At 41.9% G+C, this 25,175-nt stretch overlaps 1 protein-coding gene and 1 long non-coding RNA gene across 9 annotated transcripts in view; both read right to left on the bottom strand.

The window, feature by feature from the left end:
• The window catches only part of Trpm1 (transient receptor potential cation channel subfamily M member 1), a 131,389-nt gene that overhangs the window by 97,626 nt on the left and 8,588 nt on the right, over nucleotides 1–25,175 (bottom strand). For 6 of the 8 annotated variants that reach the window (XM_078051300.1, XM_078051301.1, XM_078051299.1 and 3 more), the window contains exon 1: nucleotides 1,163–1,300. The exons of the other annotated variants lie outside the window; for them this stretch is intronic. In XM_078051300.1, the coding sequence (XP_077907426.1) occupies nucleotides 1,163–1,285 (123 nt within the window). In that variant the 5' untranslated portion in view covers nucleotides 1,286–1,300. Of the gene's footprint in view, nucleotides 1–1,162; nucleotides 1,301–25,175 lie in introns of those variants that run through there. 8 annotated transcript variants of the gene reach the window in all.
• On the bottom strand, nucleotides 23,992–24,695 carry LOC144377595 (uncharacterized). Its single transcript, XR_013438588.1, has 2 exons — nucleotides 24,484–24,695; nucleotides 23,992–24,162 (listed from the first exon to the last, which is right to left on the bottom strand). It is a non-coding gene; the product is annotated as an uncharacterized LOC144377595 (long non-coding RNA).

Here is a 25,175-nt window from a genome sequence, read left to right on the forward strand (position 1 = left end):
GGGCTCCTTTCTTAAATCCTCTCTACATATTTAATTCAGACTGAGCAAATTTTTTCTCATCTTCCTTCTCCCACATTTATTTTTCAATTCTTATCCCTTGTCAACCCAAGTATAATTCCTGCAGATGTTGTCATTGTCCCTTACCTCCCCCACTATTTATGAGAATTTTGCTGTTTTTTTTAAAAAAGGTATATTTTTTGTTAAAGAAGAAAATGTATTAGTCATAGAAAATAATTAAAGAAGAAGGGAAAGAAAGAGAAATGTAAAAATAAATAAATAAATATAGCTCTAAGTCCTCCATCTTAAAATAAAAACCAATAACATTTTCATATATTCCTAGGCTTTTTTTTCTATGAATAGATTAGACATGTGCATGTGCATAGAATAAAAAATATGGTCACTTTGCACATAATCAGTGTGTTTTTTTCTCTGTCATTTTAAAAGTGGCTCAATATTTTTTATCCTAAGGGCAGACAATGATTTATGTGCCAAATCTTCTATTTTTGGACATTTGGATTGTTCAACATGTTGCATGGTGGTAAACAATGCTATGTAAATTTTGGCATACTTTCAGGATCATTTGCTTTGGGTGGATTCTTAGACAAGGAATTGCTGGTCTTTGGCACATATTCCTGAATTGCCTTCCAAACACCAATTTCAAAAAATCATGCTCCCACTGGCACTGAGAGAGACCACGGGTCTCCCCTCAAAACCCAGTGTAATATATCCAATCTTTCCCCCAAGGCTTTCATAGTTAAAATTATTATGGGATAAAGGCTTACAGGTAGAAACTCCACCCTGCCCACTTCAGAGTTTCCTTGCAGAGGGAGGTTTTAAGGAAGATGCAGATTCCAAGGGAAGGAATGTGGAAGTAAGATGCTGAGAAATGATAGGCAAGACACCTGAGCCCTGGAGCTGGAGCTTCTGAGCAAATCCCTGGCACCTGCATTTAGAAACTGGCCCCAAGGGAAGTTCAGAGTATTTGAGCTGTTCTGAGGTTTTTCCGTCAGCCAATCAACCTGGTGGACCTCGCCTGAGAGCCTCTTGGAATTCAGGCTGAGCATGGATCTCGCATCCATTCCCTTTGCACAAGAGGAGCAAGAAGTCCCCGGGAAGTAAGCCTGCGATATGGGAACAGGAGCTTGCCCACATCTGAGCTTACCTGCCACAGCAATGGAGTGTGAAGGGTGCAGCCTGGTGTCCTCCAGCCTCCTCCTTGGGCCAGGGCAGGAAGTTGGGTGAGGGGGGCCCACGCTTTAAGAGGAGCAATCCACATGAGGAGCATGTGAGCGCTTGTGCACTGGCCCTCATGATCTCTGTGAGGCAATGGCCCCATGACTTAGCTCCCAGGCCAGAAAAGGAAACCAGGCTCCAAACTTTCAGGCCACTTAGCGTGGGATCCCACAAAAGCAGCCTTGGGACCAGAGAGATACGGGGCAGCTAGAGCATTCCCTTTGAAGTGGCTCCCCTACCTCCTCCTGCACCCCAGCCAGACCTTCCCCTGCTAGAAATGTCAGCCTGGTTTGCATAATTGAGACAATTGGACATAATCATTCTTCCAGAAGCCCCTCATCAGGAGGGCAGTGCCCAGGCCCTGGTGAACTGGGAAAAGGAGGCACATGGTACTAATTATTGCTAATCCTTTTATAAGTCATCTGAAGTTGGGCCAGAGGTCGAGGTGAACACAGCTGCAAATGCAGCTTGAGCCCCACATGACTCTCATCTCTGTCTGGATGCTTTAAATGCTCACGATCCCCACTCTACCAGCAGCCTGCTTGACTGATATCCAGAGTCACCCCAAAACCACCATTGGTGGGAGTTTTGGATTTGCTATGTGAATACTTATTTCAGCTTTTAGTGAGTTTTCTCAACCTAGCTATAAGGAAAATGCCCCAATCCTGAAATATTCCTTTGCCTCTCTCTCTTTTGGGGTGGGGGTGCTGTGTCTTCCCCAAACATCTGGAAGTTTTCTGGGCATGGGCTGCCTCCACCATCTTAAAAAGGAGCTGGCAGAGATGCAGATGGTTCAGATGAAAGAGCAGTTAGAGATATTCCTATTTCACAGGCGAGGACATTGAGGCCTATGAGTGGCTAACTTACCCAGAGGGCATGTGAGGTGGAGCAGGATGGGCCCAGATAGTTTAGTTCACTCCCTGAGCTCTGGGGGACACAGACTGAACCTGGAGCCACACTCCCAGACCCAAAGTTTCAGGAGGTGACAACGGACCCAGAAGGACACTGAGGGGTCTCAGGAAGTCTCTGAACTCCCATAATGGATGCAGGATTGTGCACATAGCCGGGCCATTTTCTGGGGAGGAGGGTCTGTCCTTCCTTTCATTAGCTTCTCTTAGGTCTGTGATGACCAAAGGTTGATAAGCTAGTCCAAACACAACGAGCACACACGGGTATGTGGGAGGGCAAAGCTTGACTTCCCACATGCTGTGCTGGGGTGCATATGACCTGAGGACGGATAGGGTCAGGTGTCACCTCCTGAAACTTGGGATCTGGGAGGGTGATCCCAGGTTCAGACTGTGAACTCAGGGAGTGAACTTGACAATCTGGGCCCACCCTGCTCCACCTCACATGCCCTCTGGGCAAGTTAGCCACCCAAAAGACTGCACAGTGTCAACCTTGTCCCAGCTCTTGGGCCATCCTTCTTGGCAACTCGTGTTTGGCTCCAGAGACCTGATAGACTCATGGCTGTAGCAGACTCCTTTCAGAGTCAGAAGGAGGGTGGTAAGTGGCTATCGTTCTGACAGCACAGGCAGAGGCAGTTCTGGAGGCAGAGTATTGCTGGGACATCAGTAATCAGCTTGGGAGTTGCCAGAGAAGGGCTCATGGAAAACTAAAGCCGAAGGTCAGTCCGTCATGGCTGAAAAGCATGGTGACCTGATGGTTGCTATAATTTGGAATCTTGAATGTCTTCCAAAAGAGACATTTTAGTCCCTAGCCCATGACACTGTTGGGAGATAGAGCCTAGTAGAAAGAAGTTGGGTCATTTGTGATATGCCTTTTATGGGACTATTAGAACGTCATCCCTCCTCTTTTGTCTCTCTCTTTGCTTCACCACCACCACCACCAGATGTGCAGTTATGTCCTATCACATGCCATTGCCATGAGATATTGTCTCATTACAGGCCTAAAATAATTGGCCCAACCAACCATGGACTGAAACCTCCAACTATGAGACAAAACTTTCCTCCTTGTAAGTGGCCAATCTCAAGCATTTTGTTGCAGTAACAGAAAGCTGGAATACTACAGTGGTCAATACCAATGACTAGTCGCATCCTTGTCACCTGACAGTAAGTCTTTCTCTGGGGAGAAAGACCTTTTCCTTGACAAATAGGACCTTCTCATATAATATGTAAGAAAGGGTGCCCCAGGCTTCCCAAAGAAGTCATCTCTCCTTCCCATGTCATACACAGTGAAGCTTAAAAACTGAGACTTGTGATGTCCCACACGGGACTACAAAGCACTTGATTACTGAGTACTCAAAATGAAGCCAGAGGTAGGTTCTGATATAAAAGAAACATGGGATTACCAAGACTTATGATGAAAATTTCTGCTTATTGCATATTGAAATATTTTGGCTATATCAAGTTGAATAAAATGTTATTATTTTTTTTAATCTGCTCCTATTTACTTTTTAAAAATGGACTACTAGAAAATTTAAAATGACAAATCTGATCTGTGGCTTACATTATGTTTCTGTTGGACAGCACTGAGCTGGAGGCACCGGTGGGAGCAGATCCCGAGCAGAATGCCCACACCCTAGAGGCACCATCCTCTGTGCATGTCACCTGGATGAACTGGTTCATGGAAACAATGTGTGAGAACCATAGAGAGATGCTGTTAGTGTCAGAGAATCTTTATGTATCCAGTGAGTCACCTGAACCATCAGCAAAAGCACTAACTGTAGGGATGTGTGTTGAGCAGTAATGGTGTGCAAGTCCTGTCCTATCTGCTCTTTGAATATTAACCCACTTGATCCACATCCAGCCTTGGAGGTGGGCATCCTTCTTATCGTGGGTGAGGAATAAGGACAATGTGGATCAGAGTGAAGAAGATGGTCACAGTTGGTGAAAGGTGTTGGGATAGTCACCTGGGCACTCACTCATGTGAAAGTGAAGGTAGCTTCCACTACCACTGAGAGAAGGTAGTGGGAGCCAGGTTGTTTGGCAGGGGATGGTGATGGAAACCCAGGGGGCCTTGGTTTAGGTTGCTTTGGAAGCAGACTCTGAGAAAAGTCAGTGATGTTTCTCATGCTCCTTGGTTCCCTGGATTTCCTGACCAACAGTCAAAGCTTGTTCAGATTCAAGGTGGATTTTGCCACTAGATTCTTTCATTGGTGATGCTCTCCTTCCATCAAGAGACATAAAATGTCTAGTTGTCCCTTTTGCAACATCAGCAGAATTCAATGATGATTGTCTAGAGACATTATATCACTAGGACTTGTCAAATGGAGATCTTCTAGTTTGATGTTGTCTTCTTCAGCTTTTGGCTGGAATTCATCTCAAAAGAGAAAGTTGCGCTGGTTGGATTTGGTTACTCTGATGTAGAGTTTGCATAGAAAGGGCAGGGAAGTGAATTTAGTTTCCAGTGTAATGAGTTGGTTTCTTGGCATCATCCCAAGGTGACTAATGTGTTTCTTTTTTCAGAATGTCAGTTTGAACTCGTGAGTTTGAACGTATTCACTGCATTACAATCCACAGCAGTTATTTTCCTTACTGTTGCTTTAATCATTCCCCCCCTCCCCCCGCCAAAATCTGCTCACTCATGGTGGCCAGGAAGCAGGCAGTGGGAGGTGGGTGGTGGGGGAGGGAGGTTTGGGGACAACAGGCATGTCCTCAGTGATCCCTCTCTTCTAACCAGGCCTCACCTGCTAAAGTTTCCTTCAACTCTCAATTGCACTGCAGTTTGGAATCCAAGCCTTCAATATAGGAGCCACTGGGGGAACATTCCAAACTATAACAGATGTCTTCCGACTGGGCATATAGTTTGAGTGGGACACTCCGGGGCAGATTTGAGGAATGGAGGCACTTTAGGCAAAAGAGCAGGAGGAGGAAGACTGCAGGGCATCATACAAGATCAGAGCATGGTTTCCGGGGCCATAAGAGGCAATAGTAGGGAAGACCAAAGGCAAAACTAAGAACAGAAGGCAGGGTGAGGGAGACTTGAAAAATTGGAGTCTCAGGCTGGCACTGGCTAAGAAATCCTGGCCTGGAAGCCCAAATCCAAACACTTTCTTTTTCAAAATCTTATTTGAGGTAAGATATGTCAGTGCCAAATATTAAATTGCTCCTGGGATTGGCTGCAGAGGTAGGCTTCTGCTTTCCATGTTTCTGAGTTATTTACTTATATTTTAAAACAAGATGGTCTTGACTTACAAATGACTCAATTGGCAGACTCTCTCTTAAATAAAGAAGCTGAAATAGAAGATTAAAAAACATACACTGGCTTTGTAAATTGACATCATACGTCTTCTCACAATGCTTCTGTGAATGAAGAAGGCCAGAGTGTAACTTAAATAGTTGCTGTTGTTACAAAAGATAATTATGCAAATAAATACATGGATATCTAGAGGAGGCAAAGATCAAGAGGTTTACCAATGCCTTCGATTGCCATGGATTTGCCTGCATTTCTCCAAAGACTGAGAAAAAGTAATGTAAATAAATTAAATTTTCTTGCCTGGGGGAAAGTAAGATATTTGGGCATTTGGAATGTGGACTTTGGAAGCCCCTCATCTTTGTCCAGAGGCACCAGGGTCTTCCTAGTGAGAAGACCAGTTTAGCTAAGTAGAATGAGGACAGAGCTCAAGGGCCCTGATGGCCCAAACATGCTGTTACTCTTCAAAGGATTCCAGGCCACATCAGTAATTTAACATTGGCAGCATCCTCCCACACCACACTTCTCCACTCCATGCAGCTCCAGGCTGATGGGAGCTAGAAGCTCCAGTGTGCCCCTTTTCCTGAGGGGAAGACACAGACTTTGTGAGACTCAACCATGGAGATATCTACAGGACCACCTGAATTGGGCAATGACTTCCTATCTGCTTAGAAGAGCTTTCTTTTACATTTTTTTTTCTTTGCTCTTTTTTTCTTTATTTTTTTGCTCCTCAGTGGGTTATGTTGCAATGCTGGCAGATGACGTGTGCTGGAATAACAAACACATGGGTGAAAAGAACCTGCCAATCATTTAACACTTTTTACTTTTTAGAATAACCTACAATGAAAATAAAACTGGCAGCTTTGCAGTGGAGATTGTACATTATGTTAAAGTTTTGTAGATGTCTCATGATAGTATACGAGTGTCAAGAACTCGTGTAGTCATGTGGGTATGTCCTGGGCCCTGCCATGATGAAGGGTCACAGCTGGAGCTTCCAGAAGTTCCAAGGAGGAAGCTTTAGCTGAGCTGGTTCTCCTCACTAAATTCCTGACATCTCGTTAATCCACAACTCCACCATCCACATGTCAGAAGTCCCAGTGTGTCACTGTGCTGGAATCCAAGCAAGCCTGAGAGTAACATTCTGCCCTCTGGTGGGATCTAATGGAGGACTTTGAAACTCCGTGACTAATGCCTCTTAAATTTTCACTTTGGAGCCATGGCGAACCTCCCAAAATGTGGGTCTAATTACATTCAAGTCAACTCAAACTTTTCTTTCTTCAAGACATCTGAAGTTCCTGAGAAGAAATTTGGGCAGGAACCATAATGAGAGATTATTTTGCTTCAATCAAGTCTGACTGCAAATTTCTTTTGTTTATAGCAGCTGACCGCAGGAAAAGAACAGAATCGTGGGGGCACAAAATGACGAGCATGAACTCCACTCAGCCAGCTGTGTCTTCTCACAGATCACACCGAAAGAAAGATGTCTCAGAGTTCTTGGGAGGGTTCAGCACACTGTGCTCCTCTCTGGCACCTGGCACACAAATGACCATTTCTACTTCAGACATTGTGCCCTATGGGAACCTGAGAGTTCATAGTAATCAAGGTAATCACCTGCTGGTCTCATCTCTTTTGAACATCTCCTCTCTCTCTCTTCACCACTACTAAAATTTGGATTTTGCCCAATTTAGTGACAGTGATCCATAAGAAGAAAATCACCTCCAAAGAGAAAGAAAATGTGGGGTACATGCCACAAATCTTAGAAAAAAAAAACTTTATACAAAAAGTTTAAACAAAAAGTTCTCAGAATGCTTGTGTTATTTGAATCTTCTGCTTAAACTAGTAGAAAGATTTTGTATTTTAATCATTTGACTATTTGAAAAACTCTCTAAAACACAGGCCATAAGGGAGGCTGCTAGGGAAACAAATAGAAAGTGTGAGTTCACAGAGCGTCCAGTGGATAAAGGCAAGTTCTGCAAGACTGGGAAGCAGCAGGAGGGGTTCTGACCCTACTTGTTAAAGCTTCTTCTTTCTTTCCCAGTTGATTTAGGAAGTGAGCAAATAAGACAACCTGGTTAAACAGATTAGCAATCAGTCCCAAATTCTCCCAGTTCTTTGCCTAGCAGTAGTTTTTCTTTTCCATTATGCCAGTTCCTTCTTCCCAAGAAATCAATGAGCTTTTTTGTATTTTTTTTTTTCAAGTGGCCAGGGTGAAGAGGAGTGGTGTCTACTTTGAGTGCTTCCGAGCTCAGAAATGGTGTCCCCTGTAGTATTGTATCATTCCAGGGACAACATTCTCCAATATTCTCTAAATTGGGTTCCCTGGGGGCTTGGGCATTCTCCTATAATGATTCCTCAGTGAACTGAACTTGGGCAGTTCTGCATACTGTATTTTCCTCTTAGAGATCCACAGTGCATATTAGGATATTAAATGCTCTTCAATGAAGAAGAATCCTTACTTTTGGCTAATAGCATCACTCAAAACTCATTTATCTGTGGAATCCCCTTTTATTTTGGAATACCTCTGACTATCACTTAGATCCACAGTGGCACAAGAAGGACTCCAGAGACTTATCCTCGGGTAGCCATGAGCTTAAACCATCTGAGGTGCCCCTGGCTGTTTTGAGGACCTATTTGAAGTTCTGGAAAAGGTTTCTGACAGTCCCTATTGAAGGCTCCCTTGGCTTTGGTGAAATGGGATCATTTCCCAGTGTTGGCTCAACGAGAAATGTTTCCACTGAGACTCTCTGTTCTTTGTCTGCTTTACTGAAGGAATGGTACTTGATGGGTCCTAGTCTCTCAACTAAATCAGCAGGAAGGAGAGGGGGAGACACGCTTCCCTGACTTCCGACCCCTCCCACCCCAAGCTCCAGGGAGAAAGGCTGCTTCCTGAGCTCTCCCCTCTGAGATCCTGGGATGATCTGGAGAGAACCAATGTCAGGGGATGCTCTGGCCACTCTCCTGTGGCCACCAGTTCTCTGAAGGGCCTCTTGTGTTTGGTATGCTGTGCAAACCCAGCCTCGGTGGTTCCACTTCCATAGCCATGGAACCAGCTGCCCCCCCCCACTTTCCCTGCAGAACTCTTCAAACATCCCCTATGGATTTATCTTTCTTGTTACTTTGTGTTTTATCTAGCATATTTGCTAAGCCTGGCCTTCCCTTTCTGTGGCCCACTTATGCTACACAAAGGGCAGCATCCCCATCAGGAAGTCTTCCCTAATGTACCCGGACTGGGGCCCATGCCCCTTCCCTGAGTACCTCTGTTCTAGCACCTGCTTCCATAAATAGGAACCTTGGTGTCCTTGCCTGTGCTCCACACCAGACTATGACCTCCCCGGGGCATCATCACAGTACATATGTCCCCAGGGGCCTGGCCTAGAGGGCACTCTGTAAATATGCAACAGAGCATTACATGCCCTAGACCTCCCCCTACTGATGTCCACTCTGGATTGTGGCTGCACACTCTGAGCTTCCTCTCTTTGGGAGCTCTGCTCTTGTGCTTGCTACAGCCCCCATAGGGTGACACACCTGGTATATCTGGTTGTATGCTCCTGAGGTTCCCATTCACCCTTACCTGGCTGCCGTGATGCCAAAGCTCTTCCAAGTTTCCTCCTCCTATTTTTGCTTGCTTCACTGTGAGCCACCTGGCTTTCTTGGGCCACCCCTTCCTGCTTCAGGCTCTCATCTCTGCCTCTCCAGACACAAGTCTGCTGGAAAGTCAACACCTCCCCCTCTGCCTGTGCTTCACTCACCCCACAGGGAGACCTAAGCCTTGTAGCCCCAACCTGCAGCTTAAATGGGATCCAATGTAGTATCTTGCTCTTGTTTGTAAAAGTTGCAAATAAAAATAATTTTTGTTTGTAACTAATTTTTTAACACTTTATATATATTCACATGTCACAAACATTTAGAACACACACACAGGTTTATAGTGAAGACTCCCTCCCACATAAGAAAATTCTCTACAGTTTCCACATGTCTAAATTTGGTAGTAAGTGGTTTGGTTTATTTTGTTACCATCCAGAGATTTTTCTCTGTGTACACACAAATATGATGACATGTTTAGCACTGGAAATACTTCTGGGGATTCTTCTCACCCACTCTGGAAACCACTGCCTTAATGTCAGGTCAGCTTTGGGTGTGGGGAATGGAACACTGCCCGAAGACAGGGATTTAGGAAATTTGGGGGTCTGGGCTAGGACTTCCATCTGGGACTGGAGAAAAGTCAGGATGAGGAGAAGGCAGTGGCTTCTCCATGACATGTTCAACAAGCCCAGAGATTCCTTTATGATAAATTGTAGTCCTCTTCATCTCCACTCAGAATGGCTAAAAATGGTCTACATTTTTTAAACGTGTGTTAGCCAGTTTTTCCTTGCTGTGATCAAATGAACAGCTACAGGAGGAACGATTATTTTGGCTCGCAGTTTCAGAGGTTTCAGTCCAAAGTTGACTAGCTCCGCTCTTTTGGGCCTGAGATAAGACAGACTATCATGGCAGTAGGGCATGGTGGAGGAAACCACTCAGCTCACGGCAACCAGGAAGCAGGGAGACAGAGGAAGAGAAAGGGGCCAGGGACAAGTTCCCTCCAGTGATCTACTTTCGCCAACTGGGTATGCCACTACAATTTCCATCACCTGCCAATAATGCCATCACCTTCTTAATCCATCAATGGATGAATCTCCTTTGATGAGGCCAGGCCCCTCATGATCATTTCACAAAAGCACCATTTCTGAACATTGCTGCATTGGGAGCCAGACCTTCAACGCCTGAGCCTTTGTGGGACACCATTGATTCAAACCACAACAATACTCATAAAGGAACTTATTAATTATTATTATTGCTATTGTACATGCTAGGCAAGTACTCTACCACTGAGTTATATCCCCACCTCTTTTTATCTTTTATTTTGACATTGGGTCTCATTAAATTGTCCAGAATAGCCTTGAACTTGTGATCCTCCTGCCTCACCCTTCCAAGTAGCTGGGATTACAGGTACCCAGCTAATTAACTTATTTTTAAAGAAAATTTTATGTGGTAAAGTATACATACAATTTGCCATCTTAACCACTTTAACGTGTACAGTTCGGCCGTGTCAAGTATATTCACACTGTAATGCAATGGTCAGCACTCCACCTTCAGAATTATTTCATAACACCAATCTGAAACTCTGTAATTGATGAATTGCAGAAGGTGACTGTGGACGAGCTAGGAGTGAAAGACTTCAGGGGGCCCAATCTTAAGAAGGGCCTTATGTTCCTATGAGTTTTACCTCCAAGCACCAAGTGAATAAGACAGAGGCAAAGGACAGGTAGTCAGCATTGAAAATAAGTGATGAGAAAGATGAGGGCTAATTATTAAAGAAAAGGAGAAATGGGTTGCTAAAACCTCCATCTTCACTTCCCCCTTCAACCAGGGGGAACACCTCTGAGGAATCACTCCACCTCAAAAAGGAGTTGTTAATGATTCCCCCCTGGGCTGCTCTTTCCCTGCCTTTGGGTACAAACAGTAGGTAGGATAGAAACAGAAGGTGGGGAGGGGGAGAGGTGATCTGGACCAGGACTTCTCTCTGGAGAAGTCTGATATCTCTGTTCTGTATATTTTCTAAGTAAAATTTGCTTTCTACGCTTGCCTCAGAGGTTCTTGGATGTTCAGTCTTCAACACCTGCGGAATACGAACCTGATCCTGATTTCCAAGTTTGCTATCATGAAGACCAGAGAAAAATCCCTTCAAGGAATATACCCAACGCCAGCTCCCTGTAGGCTTTCTATCTTCTGTAGCTGGGGCGAGATCTGAAAAGCACTTGTGAAAGCCACAACCTGAGTGTATGTACTCTCAAAAAGACTGAGAACTAGTCATAACACTCCAGGATGCTTCTCTACATCCCCTACCCCCCAATGACTTAGCGTTGCCACAAGAAAAGATCACAACTCAGGTTGTTTAGTGAGTTTGTAGGGAACCTAAAAATAACAGGGAGGGGAAAAAAGATTATAAAGAAAAGCAACGCCCCAAACTACAACCACAATAAACAGTAAACACAGTGTGTAACTCCTGGCCAGATAAACACAAACCCTCATCCTGAAGCCCTATTTACTTCATTTCCTATTGTCCCATACATGGTGTCTGCCTTTCAACAAAAAAAAATGACAAACTTTGCAAAGGGCTCTAATGAAAGAAATGGACAATGTTCAGGAATAGTTAAGTAACACAATCAGAAAGATGAAAACTTGGGCTGGGGATGTGGCTCAAGCAGTAGCGCGCTTGCCTGGCATGCATGCAGCCCGGGTTCGATCCTCAGCACCACATACAAACAAAGATGTTGTGTCTGCCGAAAATTAAAAAATAAATATTAAAAAAAGATGAAAACTTTAAGAAAAAAAATCAAGAGTTACTTCTAGATATCAAAAACACCATAAGAGCAATGAAAGTCTCTCTGATGGACGTGTCTGTGGACTGAATAGTCCTGAGAAAAGGATCAGTGAGTTAGAAGAGACAAGGGCAACCTCTAAAACTCAAGTGCAAAGGAGAAAAAGAATAATAAAAAAGCAACATAATATCCAAGAACAGTGGAACAATTACAAAAAGTGTAACATCGTATTGTAGGAATACTAGAGAAGAAACAGGGAAAGGAATAAAACAAATATTTGAAGTAACAATGGCTGAGAATTTTGCAAAATGAAGGGAAGACACCAAACTACAGAAACAAGGAAGTTGGAGAACACAATGTAGGCATTTCATATTGAAATTTCCAGAAAAGAGAGGAGAGAAATAGCACATCTTAGCTCAGGCTGCTGTGACAGAATATCATAGACTGGGTATTATAAACAGCAGAAATTTATTTTTCACAGTTATAGAGACTGGAAGTCTAAGATCAGAGCACCTCATGGTTGGATAAAAGCTCCCTTCTGGGTTATAGCATGCAACTTCCAATTGTGTCCTCTCAGGCTAGAAAAATAGCTAACTCACTCTCTGGCCTCTTATATGATCAACAATCCTAATCATGTTCATAGGACACAAACATTTGGTCCATTGCATAAAAGAATTAAAAAATTCCATAGACAAATAAAAACACAACTTATATCAGCATTCTTATATGAGAGAAGAAATTTGAATGAAATATTTATAGTATTGAAAAATCAAACCAACAACCCAGATTCTATATCCAGAGAAATGTCCTACAGAAATAAAAAAGAAATAAACACTTGCTCAGATCCATAGAACTAGATGAATTTGTTACTATTACAACTGCCTGGTCAAAAATAAATGAATAAATAAATAAAAGAAATCTTCAGAATATGGGTCAAGAACTCATATCTTCATAAAGAAAGTGTTAGATAAAGAATAAATGTAAGCAAAATAAATTTTTTTTCTTTCTAATTGATTTAATGGATAACTTCAAACTATTAACAACAACAGTATATATCATGTGGTTACAGCCCACAGGTAACTGAAACAAATGACAGCAATGTTATTTATAAGGGACAGAAAGGAGAAAGTAGAAATACTCCATTACAAAGTACTTATACCCACTACCCATGGAGTGGCATAGTATAAATTGAAATTTTGGATTCACATTCACTGTAAATGTATACTATAAACTCTAGGGCAGCCGCTAAAGTGATAATTGATGTTCTAAAAGAAGAAAGAAAATGGAATCACATAAAATGCTCAGTAAACTGAGACAAGGAAGGGAAAAAAAGGTGATTAGGAAAGAAAGAAAAATTCAATAGCTAGAAAAATATCACAAACATGGTGGATAATAATCCAACTATTTTACCAATCACTCTAAATGTGAATGGTATAAATACACTAACTAAAAGAAGAGATTTTCAAAATGGATAATTAAAAACAAGGCTCAGCTATATTTTGTCAATTTTGATCACAAAAGATATGGATAGATTAAAAGTAAAAATATGTGAAAAGATATACCATGTTTTAATACTGATCAAAAGAAAGCTACAGTATCTATATTAATTCCAGAGAAATAGCCTTCAGGAATAGAAAACTTACTGAGATAAAGAGTACATTACATAATAACAATTGGGTCAACTTTCCAAAATAACATAATAATCCCTAAGTACGAAAAGACACAGTGTCCATCTATATAAGGCAAAAACTGACAAAACTGCAAGGAGTAATATCAAATCCAATATTAGTTAGAGACTACAAAACATCTCTATTAGCAGTTTATAAACCTAACAGGAAAAACAGTAAGAATAAAATTGAAATAAACAGCACCATCAATAAACTGGATCTAATTGACACTTATGAAGTATTTCATTCAGGTACAGCAGAACACACATACCTCTCAAGTTCACAGGGATCATCACCACAAGATAACACATTCTGAGGAAAAAAATATCCCAACAAATCTAAAATAATAGAAACCATACAAAATATGCTCTCTGACCATAATAAAACCAGAAAAAATAAAAGAAAGATAACTGAAATATCTCTAAATACTTGGAGATTAAACAACATAGTTCAAATAACACATGATCAGAGAAGAAATTTCAAGAAGAGTTTATACTTTTTTGAACTAAATAAAAATGAAATAACTTAGCAAAGTTTTAGGATGCACTTCACTGCAGTGCTTAGAAATTTATCATACTGTATGCATATATGAGGAAAGAAGAAAGATCTAGAATCAATCATCTAAGCTTCCACTTTAGGAAACTGGAAAAAGAGGAACAAATTAAATCTTTTATAAACAGAAGAAAAAATAATTAAAATTGGTGCAGAAATCAATAAAAATAAAACAGGAAATCAGTAGAAAAAATAAATAAAACCAAAATTAATTATTTGAAAAGATCAATAAAAATGATAAAACCTAAGGCTAATCAAGAAAAAAGAGAGAAGACCAATTACTAATATCAGAAATCAAAGAGAAGTATAAGTCAGATTCCACAGACATTAAAAATATAATAAAGGAACTCTACAAACAACTCTTATGTCCACAAATTTGATGACTAACATGAAATGAACCAATTCTCTGAAAGACAAGATCTATCAAAATTCACATAAAAAGAAGTAGATGTATGAGTAGTCCCATATCTAGAAAATTAATAAGTAAATAATTAATAAACTTCCAATACAGGAAGCATCAGGCCTAGATGGCTTCACTGTTGAATTTTATACTTTATTTAAGGAAGAAAATGCACCAGTTCTCTTCGACCTCTACCAGAAAATGGATGAAGAATGAACACTTTCTAACTCTTTTTAAGAGGTTATTGTACCCTAAAACTGAAACTAGATGAAGACACTATAAGAAAAATATAGACCAATATTGTTCATGAATACAAATGCAAAAATTCCTTAACAAATCATTAAAAAATAGAGTCTATCAATACAAAAATAATGAAGTTGGATTTATTCCTGGTATGCAAGACTGGTTCAATATTCAAAAATTAGACAATATAATTTATTACACTAACAGATTAAAAGAGAAAATCATTTAATTTAAAAAAAGAGAAAATCACATAATCATATCAATTGATACAGCAAAAGCATTTGATAAAATCAATAAACACATATGATTAAAAACTCTCAGAAAACCAGGAATAAAGGAACCTTCAACAACTTGATAAAAATTATCTACAATAAAATCTACAGCTAAAATTATACTGAATGGTGAGAAACTACTCTCTCCCACTAAAATCAGGAATGAGGCAAAGATTTTCCCACTCCTTTCAGGAGGATATCACTCTTTTTTGGCATATATTGAAATTAGCTACCATAATAAGATAAAAAAAGGAAATGAAAAGTACATCAGTTGGAAAGGAAAGAATAAAACTTTTCACTCACAAATGAATTGATTGTCTTTAAAGAATCAACACAAAAGATCTTGAAACTAATAAGCAATAGCAGGAAATTTGCAGGATACAGGGTTAATAGATAAAAGTCAATTGGTTTCCTATGTGCTAGTAATGAATAATTGGACTTTGAAATAAAAAAACATAATACCATTTACATTAGCACCCCCCCCAAAAATGAAGGACTTAGTAATAAATCAAATAAAATATGTGCAACACGAAGAAAGCTTCAAAATTGTGATGAAAGCAATTAAAAGACTTAAATAAATGGAGAGCTATTCTATGTTCATGGATAGGAAAGCTCAATATTGTTAAGATGTCAATTTTTTCCAACATAATCTATAAATTCAAATTCCCAACAAACGAGTTATTTTTGGATATTCACAAACTGACAAACTAATGAGAGGCAAAAAGATCTGGAGTAGCTGACCCAAATACTGAAGAAAGACAAAAATGACTGATATTACTCAATTTCAAGACTTCCTATGATGGTACAGTAATTAAGACACTATGATATTGGTGAAATACTGGGAAAAAAGATCAATGGAATGGAATGGGGAACTCAGAAACTGAGACACATTAATATGATCAACTGATCTTTGATAAAAGAGAAAAGGCAATCCAATGGAGAAGCATTGGTCCACTCAACAAATAATGCTGTAACAACTGGACCATATGCAAATAAATTAAATCAATCAATAACCCTACACCTTTCACAAAAATTAACTCAGAGTAGATCCCTGAACTTACATGCAAGCCACAAAATTATAAAACATCTAGAAGAGAACATAGAAAATCAAGGAGGACTTGGGTTTGGTGATGAAAAGAGTGCATAACTTACAGTTCAACAGAGAAAAGCATATGTTTGAGTCAGATTTTTCTCTTCTGTGATTAAAAGACTGATAAGACCAATTATAGAGAAGGAAAAGTTTACTTGGGGTCTCATGGCTTCAGAGGTCAGTCCAGAGACAGCCAGCTCCATTCCTTGGGACTTGAGGTGAGGCAGAACACCATGACAGAAGATGTGGTGGAGGGAAGTGGCTCACACAATGATCAAGAAGCAGAGACAGATTCCACTTGCCAAAGGCACACCCACAATTACCCACCTCCTCCGGCCACACCCTGCCTGCTTTCACTTGGCCCTCAGTTAATTCCATCAGGGGATTAATTCACTGATTGGGTTAAGGCTCTTGTAACCCAATCATTTCTCCTCTAAACCTTCTTGCATTGTCTCACACAGAAACTTTTGGGGGATACTTCACATCCAAACCATAACAACATAATAATAAACTATTCAGCCAATTTAAAAGAAGTCAAAAAGGAAGAGAAACATGGATATAGAACAAATGGGACAAATATAAAGCATATGCATAGTAAGATGGTGGGTTTATATAACCTTGATAGAATTTATATTACATGTCAATGCAATAAAATGTTCTAAATAAAAATCTAAAATATTTATGCTTTATTTTAAAAATACTATCACATTTTATTTACAGAAGGTCCACCTAAAATATGAAGATATAGTGAGCTTGAAACCAAAAGGATGCTAAAATATAAAATCAATTTCAAGTTAAAATAGACCTTAAAGCAAAAGAAGTAACTAAAATGCAGAGAAAAGTGGAAATATTCAGTTCACCAAGGTGTTATCAGGATTTTAAATGAATATACAGCTAATAAGATAGCTTCAAAACATACAAAGCCAATATTAGCAGGATCACAGAAGAAATTATAATGAGAAATTTAAACACATCTTGCTTTGCAATAAACAGAGAAAAAAATCAATATGGATACAGATTTGAATTCATAGAAAAATCACACTCAACAGCTGCAAAAGACTATTGAAAAATACATGTGGGAGTGTGTTATTCTCTCATGCTTAACTCTTGTGATTAGTGCATGTGTACCTAGGACTCAAGGGCTCAGTAAAGGTACCCTTCTCCTCCCCTCCACCCCTCTTCCTTTCATAATTGTCTAACCCTCAGTAGAGTCAGAAGTACCTATAGTCTCAGAGATATAGTGCCTTCCTAGCATGAGTAAGTCCCTGGGTTTGATTGAGAGAGAGAGAGAGAAAGAGAATAAAAACAAAATCCCAGAAGTACCTATGGTTTCTTGTGGGTCTGTTGAGGAGGCCAGGAAGCCAGGAAATGAGAGGAGGGAGCCAACTCTAGCAGGGTGAGTTGCTGGCAGGTTTTAACCAAGCATTAATCAGAGGGAAAATGGTTTTATTTCAAAGCACTTTACAAATGCATTTGCCTAGCCATCTTCACAGTCTTCACAACTGCAACTGCAGAAGTTAGTGGAAAGAGTGCTAACATTTATACTTTCAGATGAGGAAATTAAGCGATTTGCCCAAGGAACTGGTGTGTGAATACCTAAAGCTGAGGCCCTAAGTTTACCCACTTCTCCTGTGTTTCTGAATAACTTCTGACCTTGGCAGTGGAGAAGGGACCATTGCAAAGCATAGCTCAAGAAGATCTCTTTAGTTGCCTCATCAGTTACATGTTTCCAAACCTCTGCCACTTGGGGTCTTGTGTGGGCAACTGCCATCTGGCTGCAATTTAGAGTTGCCCAAGGTTTACCAGGCCCCAAGGGAAGATGATCTTTAGTTTAGCAGAAAAGCATCCCCCCCCCTTTTTTTCCAAACCTAGAACCATATTCATAGAAGACAAGTATTATACTGTTGATCTATACTCCCAGCCTACAGAAAAGCATCCTAATAGTTGAATTTCTGTGGAAGGGAAAATTCTGAGGGATAGAGCTTAGAAGGGAGAATTCAGAACCATGGCAACAACACAGTTGTTTGTTTAAGAGATAAGAGGTGTCATGAGTTCTGAGGGAAGGTAGGAGAGGGGCCAGAGCTCTAGGGCAGTGAAAGACAGATACTGGGCACAGCCCAGGTCAGGGAGATGGTGATGCTAACACTTCATGTAGATCCTGTAGTTCTTCTCAATCCTTTGTTAGGACTTGGCCTCCTTCAACTGTCTTGACTGAGGGTTAGTTTGGGGATGGAAGCCACAAAGCAATTCAGTTCTGCACTCGGGCAAGGATAGGGTGTTAAGAGCTGCAGAAGGTTCAGGAGGCCTTGCAGGGAAGGAGTGGAGGGTGGACATCAAGAACTCAGAGGAATAGGTAGCAACCATGGAAAATATAACCTGAGGATCCTCTGAAGTCTTAGGCCAGGTGCTGGCCTCTCAGGTGGTGGAATACAAGGACATAAATATGATGGATGTGCTAAAAGAAAGTGATGCCTAGTGGGGCCCTGGTGGCTACTGGAATCTATTCCAGGAGTCCTTCTCAATTCTGTAAGGAAGAAAGAGTTGGCATCCTTTCTTCTGTCTTGCAGATGAGGAGCTTTGAGACCAGGAGGTGGTGACTTGGTTGATTTCACACAGCTGGTCTGTGGTAAAGCTAGGACTGAAGTCATATCTTTGTCACAAGGCCCTTGTCTGTGGACTCCAATCTGTGCCTCCCCTTTCCACTCTTTTGGCCAGGGCTTCTCTGCTTTCAGTAACATTATTTTAAACAATAAAGTTAGCATTTTTTTATTTTTCATGGAACCTGACAAATTTGGAAGCCACCCAGGGATCCTTGGGAGCTTTCAGGATTGGGAAGGAAAGCTGCATGAGACACATTGTTAAATGTGGGCTCAGTGTCTCAGGCACAAAGACTAGTGTGGCGATCAGCCTTTGGAGTATTTATGTGGCACTTCTTTGGCTGTCTCTCTTTCTCTCTTTACTGTGGACTGTGTTCAGGAAGAGGCTGGTAGGTCCTGTCTAGGAGGTTTGGCCTTGAGAATTTGGCAGATTAAACTGGGCAGGAGACACCAGGCCATGAGCTGCTGGTGCTAGTGTCAGAGCAACAGTGCCCAGTCTTTTGCTTATTGGTCAGTTTGTCCAGCTAAAGTACTCAGGCAGCCTGCTCATTTTCACTTTGAGTCATCTGCTAATACCCTGATGGGCCACTTTTCTTGCAGTGCTGTTGACAGACCTGCCAGCTCAGCTCTCTGCTGCCCCCATCTGGTGATCTCCAGAACTGTCCTGGTCCCCAACTCGTCACTCAGCTGCAATAATTTGCTCTAGTTTGCTAACTTTCTAAGAAAGAAAGAAAGAAAGAAAGAAAGAAAGAAAGAAAGAAAGAAAGAAAGAAAGAAAGAAAGAAAGAAAGAAAGAAAGAAAGAAAGAAAGAAAGAAAGAAAGAAAGAAAGAAAGAAAGAAAGAAAGAAAGAAAGAAAGAAAGAAAGAAAGAAAGAAAGAAAGAAAGAAAGAGAAAGAAAGAAAGAGAAAGAAAAGAAATCGCTGCCATTTGACTATTTTTGACTTTGCATAAACAGCAACTTAAAATGGTTCAAAATAATACTAATAGTTAGAAGGGCATTATAAAGGGTTGAGGTACAGAAAGGAGTAAAAGACATGTGTATTCTACATTCCAAAAATACAGTTTTAGTGTAAATTAAAGATAACCCAGCTGTGTCAGTTGTTTGTGGTCCATTTGGGGGCATATAACACTTGTGTGTGGTTCCCAGAGGTTAAAGAACACTGGGGAACACAGTGTAATGGCCTTAGGCTCCCATACGCTTCCAGTGGCTGGCTCTGTCAGGGATATTCTGCAGATTTGGCAAGCTCCTCAAGCCTTAGTTTTCCTACTTGTATTTGGGAACCCAAACACCTACCTCCTTTATGTCCCAGGAAGGCCTGGTCTTTGGCAAGGATGGAATTTTGGGGGTAGGGTACAATCTCTGTGTTCCTTTGTATCCAGGGGAATTTGATTATAGGATTCCCATGGACAAAATCTGCAGAAGTTCAAGTCCCTTATATGAAATATAATGTTTGCATTACCTATACACATCCTTTAAACCATCTCCAGTTTACTTAAATACAATCATAATCCAGTGCATTATAATGCTGTGTAAATAGTTGTTATACTATATTGTTGAGGGGATAATGACAAGAAAAAAGTGTATATGTTCACCACAGACACAATATTTTCCTTCAATACTTTTGAATCACAGATGGTTGAATCCCACAGATTCAAACCTATAGATATAAAGGGTCAATTATATATCAGGATGTTTCTGTAGAGGTCAGAAAGCAACCATTGCTATAGCTGCTGGATTGCCTGAGCCCTTCTCTGGGGTCCCTGGGGTCCTTGGGCACAGCTCTATGACTCAGCATCCAAAGGTTCACTCCAGTCACATTTAGAGCCTCCAAGATCTGCCACAGGGCTCCTATCTGGCATCTGACTTTTCTGTACCCATTCCCCTGATCACAGACTTGAGGTGAGGAAGAAATGACATTGTAGCAGAAAATGTGTTGACTGGGCCAGGTCAGGTGACTGGGCACCTGAAATCCAAGCAACTCAGGAAGCTGAGAGATAGGAGGGTAAGCAAGCCTTCACAACATAATGAGACCCTCGAAAGGAAGGAAGGAAGGAAGGAAGGAAGGAAGGAAGGAAGGAAGGAAGGAAGGAAGAAGGAAGGAAGGAAGGAAGGAAGGAAAGAACTGGGAATGTAGCTCAGAAGTAGAGCTTTCCATCACCAGTACCAAAAGAAAAAAGAAAAGATGTGTAAACTATATAGGGACAGATAACACATGGTACAGTCATGGTAAGACTACTGGTTATCCTGGAGTGGTCAAGGACAGGCCTGGAGAAATATTATGAGTCCAAGGGGAATTGGAGTAGGGGACAGTGATTGGGCTGGCTAAGTGTGAGGACCCTAGGGCCCCAGCTGTTTCCCATCTCCAATATTAGGCACAGTCCCATCTCCCTCTTGCCCCATGCCTGGGCTGTCTATGAATTTAGTTCTCTACTTCTTAACTTATTTTCCTTACATGTTAAAATGATAGCTTGGTTAAAATGCAAATCACTGAAATGACTCCAGGCTCCCAGCACAATATAAGTGATACCCATGGCTGGGTTTAGCAGTCGGGCCTGCTTTCCCAGGATCAAGGTTTTATCCACAGCCGTTAATCACATGAAAGCAGATATTAGGGAGCATTACCCAGAGCCAGCTGCTGCACCACTGCCTGGGCCATTAGGAGGATTACCCTCCCTGAGCGCCAGCTCCCAGCGCCCATTGTCCTGGGATTGTGGGACTGAGAGGGTGCAGCTTGCAGCCCGGACAACCGCGTAGCTGAATACATGCTCTCTTTCCCGCCCTCTGCAGGGAGGCCCTGGAAGAGGCTCCTCTTTTTATCTCCTGACTGAGGGGCCTCCATCTCCCTGAAGAGGTCCAGGTCACTTCCCCACCATCCACGCCTGACCTGGAGCGCAGTCAGAAGGGGTTGGTGGAGGGTGGGGTCACCCTGACAGTCTGTGGAAAGGAGGAGGCGCTCCTTTGGGCGGGGCCTGGAGAAAACAAGTTCCTGTATAAATGCCTCTGTGGGAAAGGACCTGTGAACCCAACCGGAGAGAAGCACAAGTCCAGTGGATGCTCAGCTGGCCCCAAGGCTGGATGGAGTGGGCAGAGCCTTGCAGGCAGTGAGCTGAGCCCAGACCCTCCGAAGGCTGTGCAGGTGTGCAAAGCCAACTTAGCCCTGAAGGCTTCTCAGCCCAGTCTATAGTGACCATGCGATGGCACCGCCTGCGCTTAGCTCATTAATTCAGCACTCTGGTCCCAAATTCCAGTACATACATGGCCAGGCATAGTCCACTTCTTTCACATGCTACCCAAGGAGCCCTAATATGGTAATGGAGAGGCCACCCGCTACACAACAAAATGAGGGTCCCTGAATGCTTCCAGCTGATGATGTTCCTTTTGTTAGTAACCATGATAACTACTGCCAAAAAGCACATTTGCTACAGCAGACTCAGGAAATATAGGGAAGGAAGCTCTCCCTGGATGAGAGAATCCTCTGGAGACCTCTAAAACCTTTGAACATCACCTGGTTTCTTGCATTGCGCCAGTGAACTGGAGGGCACATGCATTCGCTCCTTTTACTATCCTAATCAGAGATTCTCTTTGACCATGGAGGGATGTGGAGAGACTATCCCTGGGAGTCAGGCAGCAATTAGGAAATGAGGGGAAAGAGCAACAATGAACATTGTGCAAAGACCTGACCCAGAACAGGGCTTCATGGAAGACAAATCCTCAGACCTGTGAGACCTGAAAATGTAACCTTGTTTGCTGAGCTAGGACACCAGACAGACAGCTCCTGTTTTCTGGAGCTTTTACTCTACGAAGCCTGAGAATGAATCAAGAAGACACATCACATAAGGTGGTGAAATATAGGTCATGAGAGAGGCTGATTGAGATGAGGGTGGCCTGTGGAGTAATGAGTGGGCCAGTGGCTGTCTGAGATGAGGGCACTAGGGAGAGGGTACAAAAGCCTCTCTCAGGAGCAAGAGCAGGAGCAGAAGGAGCCCATGTGGATGGAAATGGGCAGGAGCAGGCCCATGAGCCTTGTAGGGCAGGGATAGGCCCAGCCAAGTTCAGCACATCTTTTTCTGAGCCTTAGTTTCCCCAAATGAAGGGTTTGAGCTGCTTCTAAGAATCTTAAATCATCTGTGTTCTAAAGTGCAGACATGTATGCTAATTATGATCCCAATAAGGTTCAGGACATGCCTCCTCAATATATGATATAGGGGACCAGAATATGCCACACCAAATATGCCTTTTTGTCTTAATAATTATTTTGAGCCAGTTATTTTGGGAAATCGCAAACACAAGAAAAGTTCGGAAAACAGAGTAGATGTGACCCTTTTGTAAGGGAAATTTACGTCTTTAAATGAATCTCCATTTTATAAAAGTGTCTTCTTCCCTGTGCCAGGAAGAGGACTCTAAACCACAAGATACAGTTAGGGGAGAAAGCGCCAACCTAAATCTGTATAACAAGACTTATCCTGTTTTTACAAGTCTTTCCCTGCACCCTCTTCATTTCAAGAGCAGTTGTATTTAAACCCGAAGTCTAAAACAACTGTTTGAGATCTGCTCTTGAAACTACTCTTCTCTCTGGATTATCTCCCATGTGTACAGGAGGAATACATGGTATTAAACTGTTTGCTTTTCTTGTGTCAATCAGCTTTTTCTTAGAGGGAGTCTCAGCTAAGATATCATGAAGGGTGAAGGGAAAAATGATTTTTTTTCTTCTCCATAATCCCATCTTTAGAAGCAAACACAGCTGAAAACCCTAGGCATATGTATACTTTCTACATACACACATACAAGTTTACTTAATCAGAGAGTTAAGGTGCATTACACACCCCCAAAGCTAATATAGACTTCCTGGGAAGAAAGAAGAAAGCCAAACAGTATAAAGACAGATCCCATTAACATACTTCGAAACGTCATGTTGAATGTTAATTTAAGAAAATCAAAGCTAAACAAAAATTTTTAATTAAAAAAAGAAGACTCTATTGCACTCAAGGACTTATGTGTAGATGAAATAACCAGAAATATAAGATAGAGTTAGATTTAAATCTATTAATTTGTAGGAAGAAATCCTGAAAGAATAAGTGAAGTGATAATAAAGTTACAGAGTTTATTCTGTTTTAATAAAGACAAGGCTGCCAATAAATCCCCTTTACTCTGTGTCTATAATGTGTGGCCATGGAGTCTCTCTAGGCAATGTGGGAGGATAAGGAATGGGGAGCTGTGACCCTTCCTCTGGGTGGGTGATGGGGAGAACAGCTCCAAGCCGGGCTTCCTAGGCTCTCCAAGGGAGCTGGAGGCACCCAGTGACCCAGACCTTGTCTCCATGACTCCACATGACTGTGCCTCCCCCCACCCGCCCCTGCCATGCTAGCCATATGAACAAAAGAACTATTATCTTTGACCACAAAATATACATTACAGCACTATTTAAAATCAGAAGGCGTCCCTAATACTTTATTATCCAAATAAGCATTTCCTGCAAGCACGTGGAATGTCATGTGGGGTAAATGCAGCCTTCAATCTCTACCAGGTAACTCATCTGCCATCATCACATGCTTCTGAAGCCATGCTCCCAGGTGGACAGTTAGCTCAACTTCCTAAAAAAAAAATAAATCCCAAGTTGCTTTCTCCTGACAAAACCCCTTTAACTCTTGAATCCAGAAACTTCATCATAGGTCAAAGCAAAGTGCATTAAGACACTTTACAGTGACCTAGGGAGTGGACAGGGCCTTATGACTTCTCCCTTCCCTGCCTTCCCCTCCCCACCCCTCTCTACTCTTCCCTTCTCCACTCTGCTTCTGCCCCTCTCTCAATTCTTGAACTCCCAAGACCTACACCTGCTGGCAGGCCTTTTTCCTGGCTGCTCCCTCAGCCTAAATGCTCTTTCCTGCGGGTACCTGCCTGGCTCCTGCTCTCACCCACTTCAGGCTTTTGCTCAGTGTAACCCTTCTCCTGATGTCTGGCTCCTCTGCTGCTCTGTATTTTTCCACAGCAGTTGCTCATCTTCTGTTGGACCCCACGGGGATGTCTGCTCCAGGAGGGTTGGGTCTTCTCATTTGTCATCCTTAGACCTGGCCTCCAGCTGCCGGGCACACAGCAGTGCTGAGACGTGCTTGTTGAGTGAACCATAACAAACATGTACCTTTATTAAAACACATGGTGGGGTTGCCGCAGTTCCAGGAATAACTCGCTAGCTGACCAGGGGGTCTTGGTTTGTTTATGAGTTGGTGTTCTAAACAGTAGATCTGTGACTTGTCACAAGGGTGTTTTCAAAACGCCATAGGGGACTGGGGTTGCAGCTCAGTGGAGCGCTTGCCTTGCACGTGAGGCACTGGGTTAGATCCTCAGTGTGGTATAAAATAAAGAAAGAAAATAAAGGTATTGTATCTATCTACAACTAAAAAATGTCTTTAAATGGCATAGAATATGTAGAAAATGAGGGTTTTTTCCCAGGGAAAGGCAAATTAATAACCATTTCATTTTATGGATGAGGAAACTAAGTCCAAGAGAGGTTGAACGACTTCCCAGGGTCACAATGCTGAACTGAGACTAGGATGAGAGTCCCCAGCATCTCTTTTCCACCATTGCTCATGGCTCTCAGATTAGCTGC

This window comes from Ictidomys tridecemlineatus, chromosome 5 (genome assembly GCF_052094955.1).
Source record: "Ictidomys tridecemlineatus isolate mIctTri1 chromosome 5, mIctTri1.hap1, whole genome shotgun sequence".
In the NCBI taxonomy this organism is placed as follows: Eukaryota; Metazoa; Chordata; class Mammalia; order Rodentia; family Sciuridae; genus Ictidomys; species Ictidomys tridecemlineatus.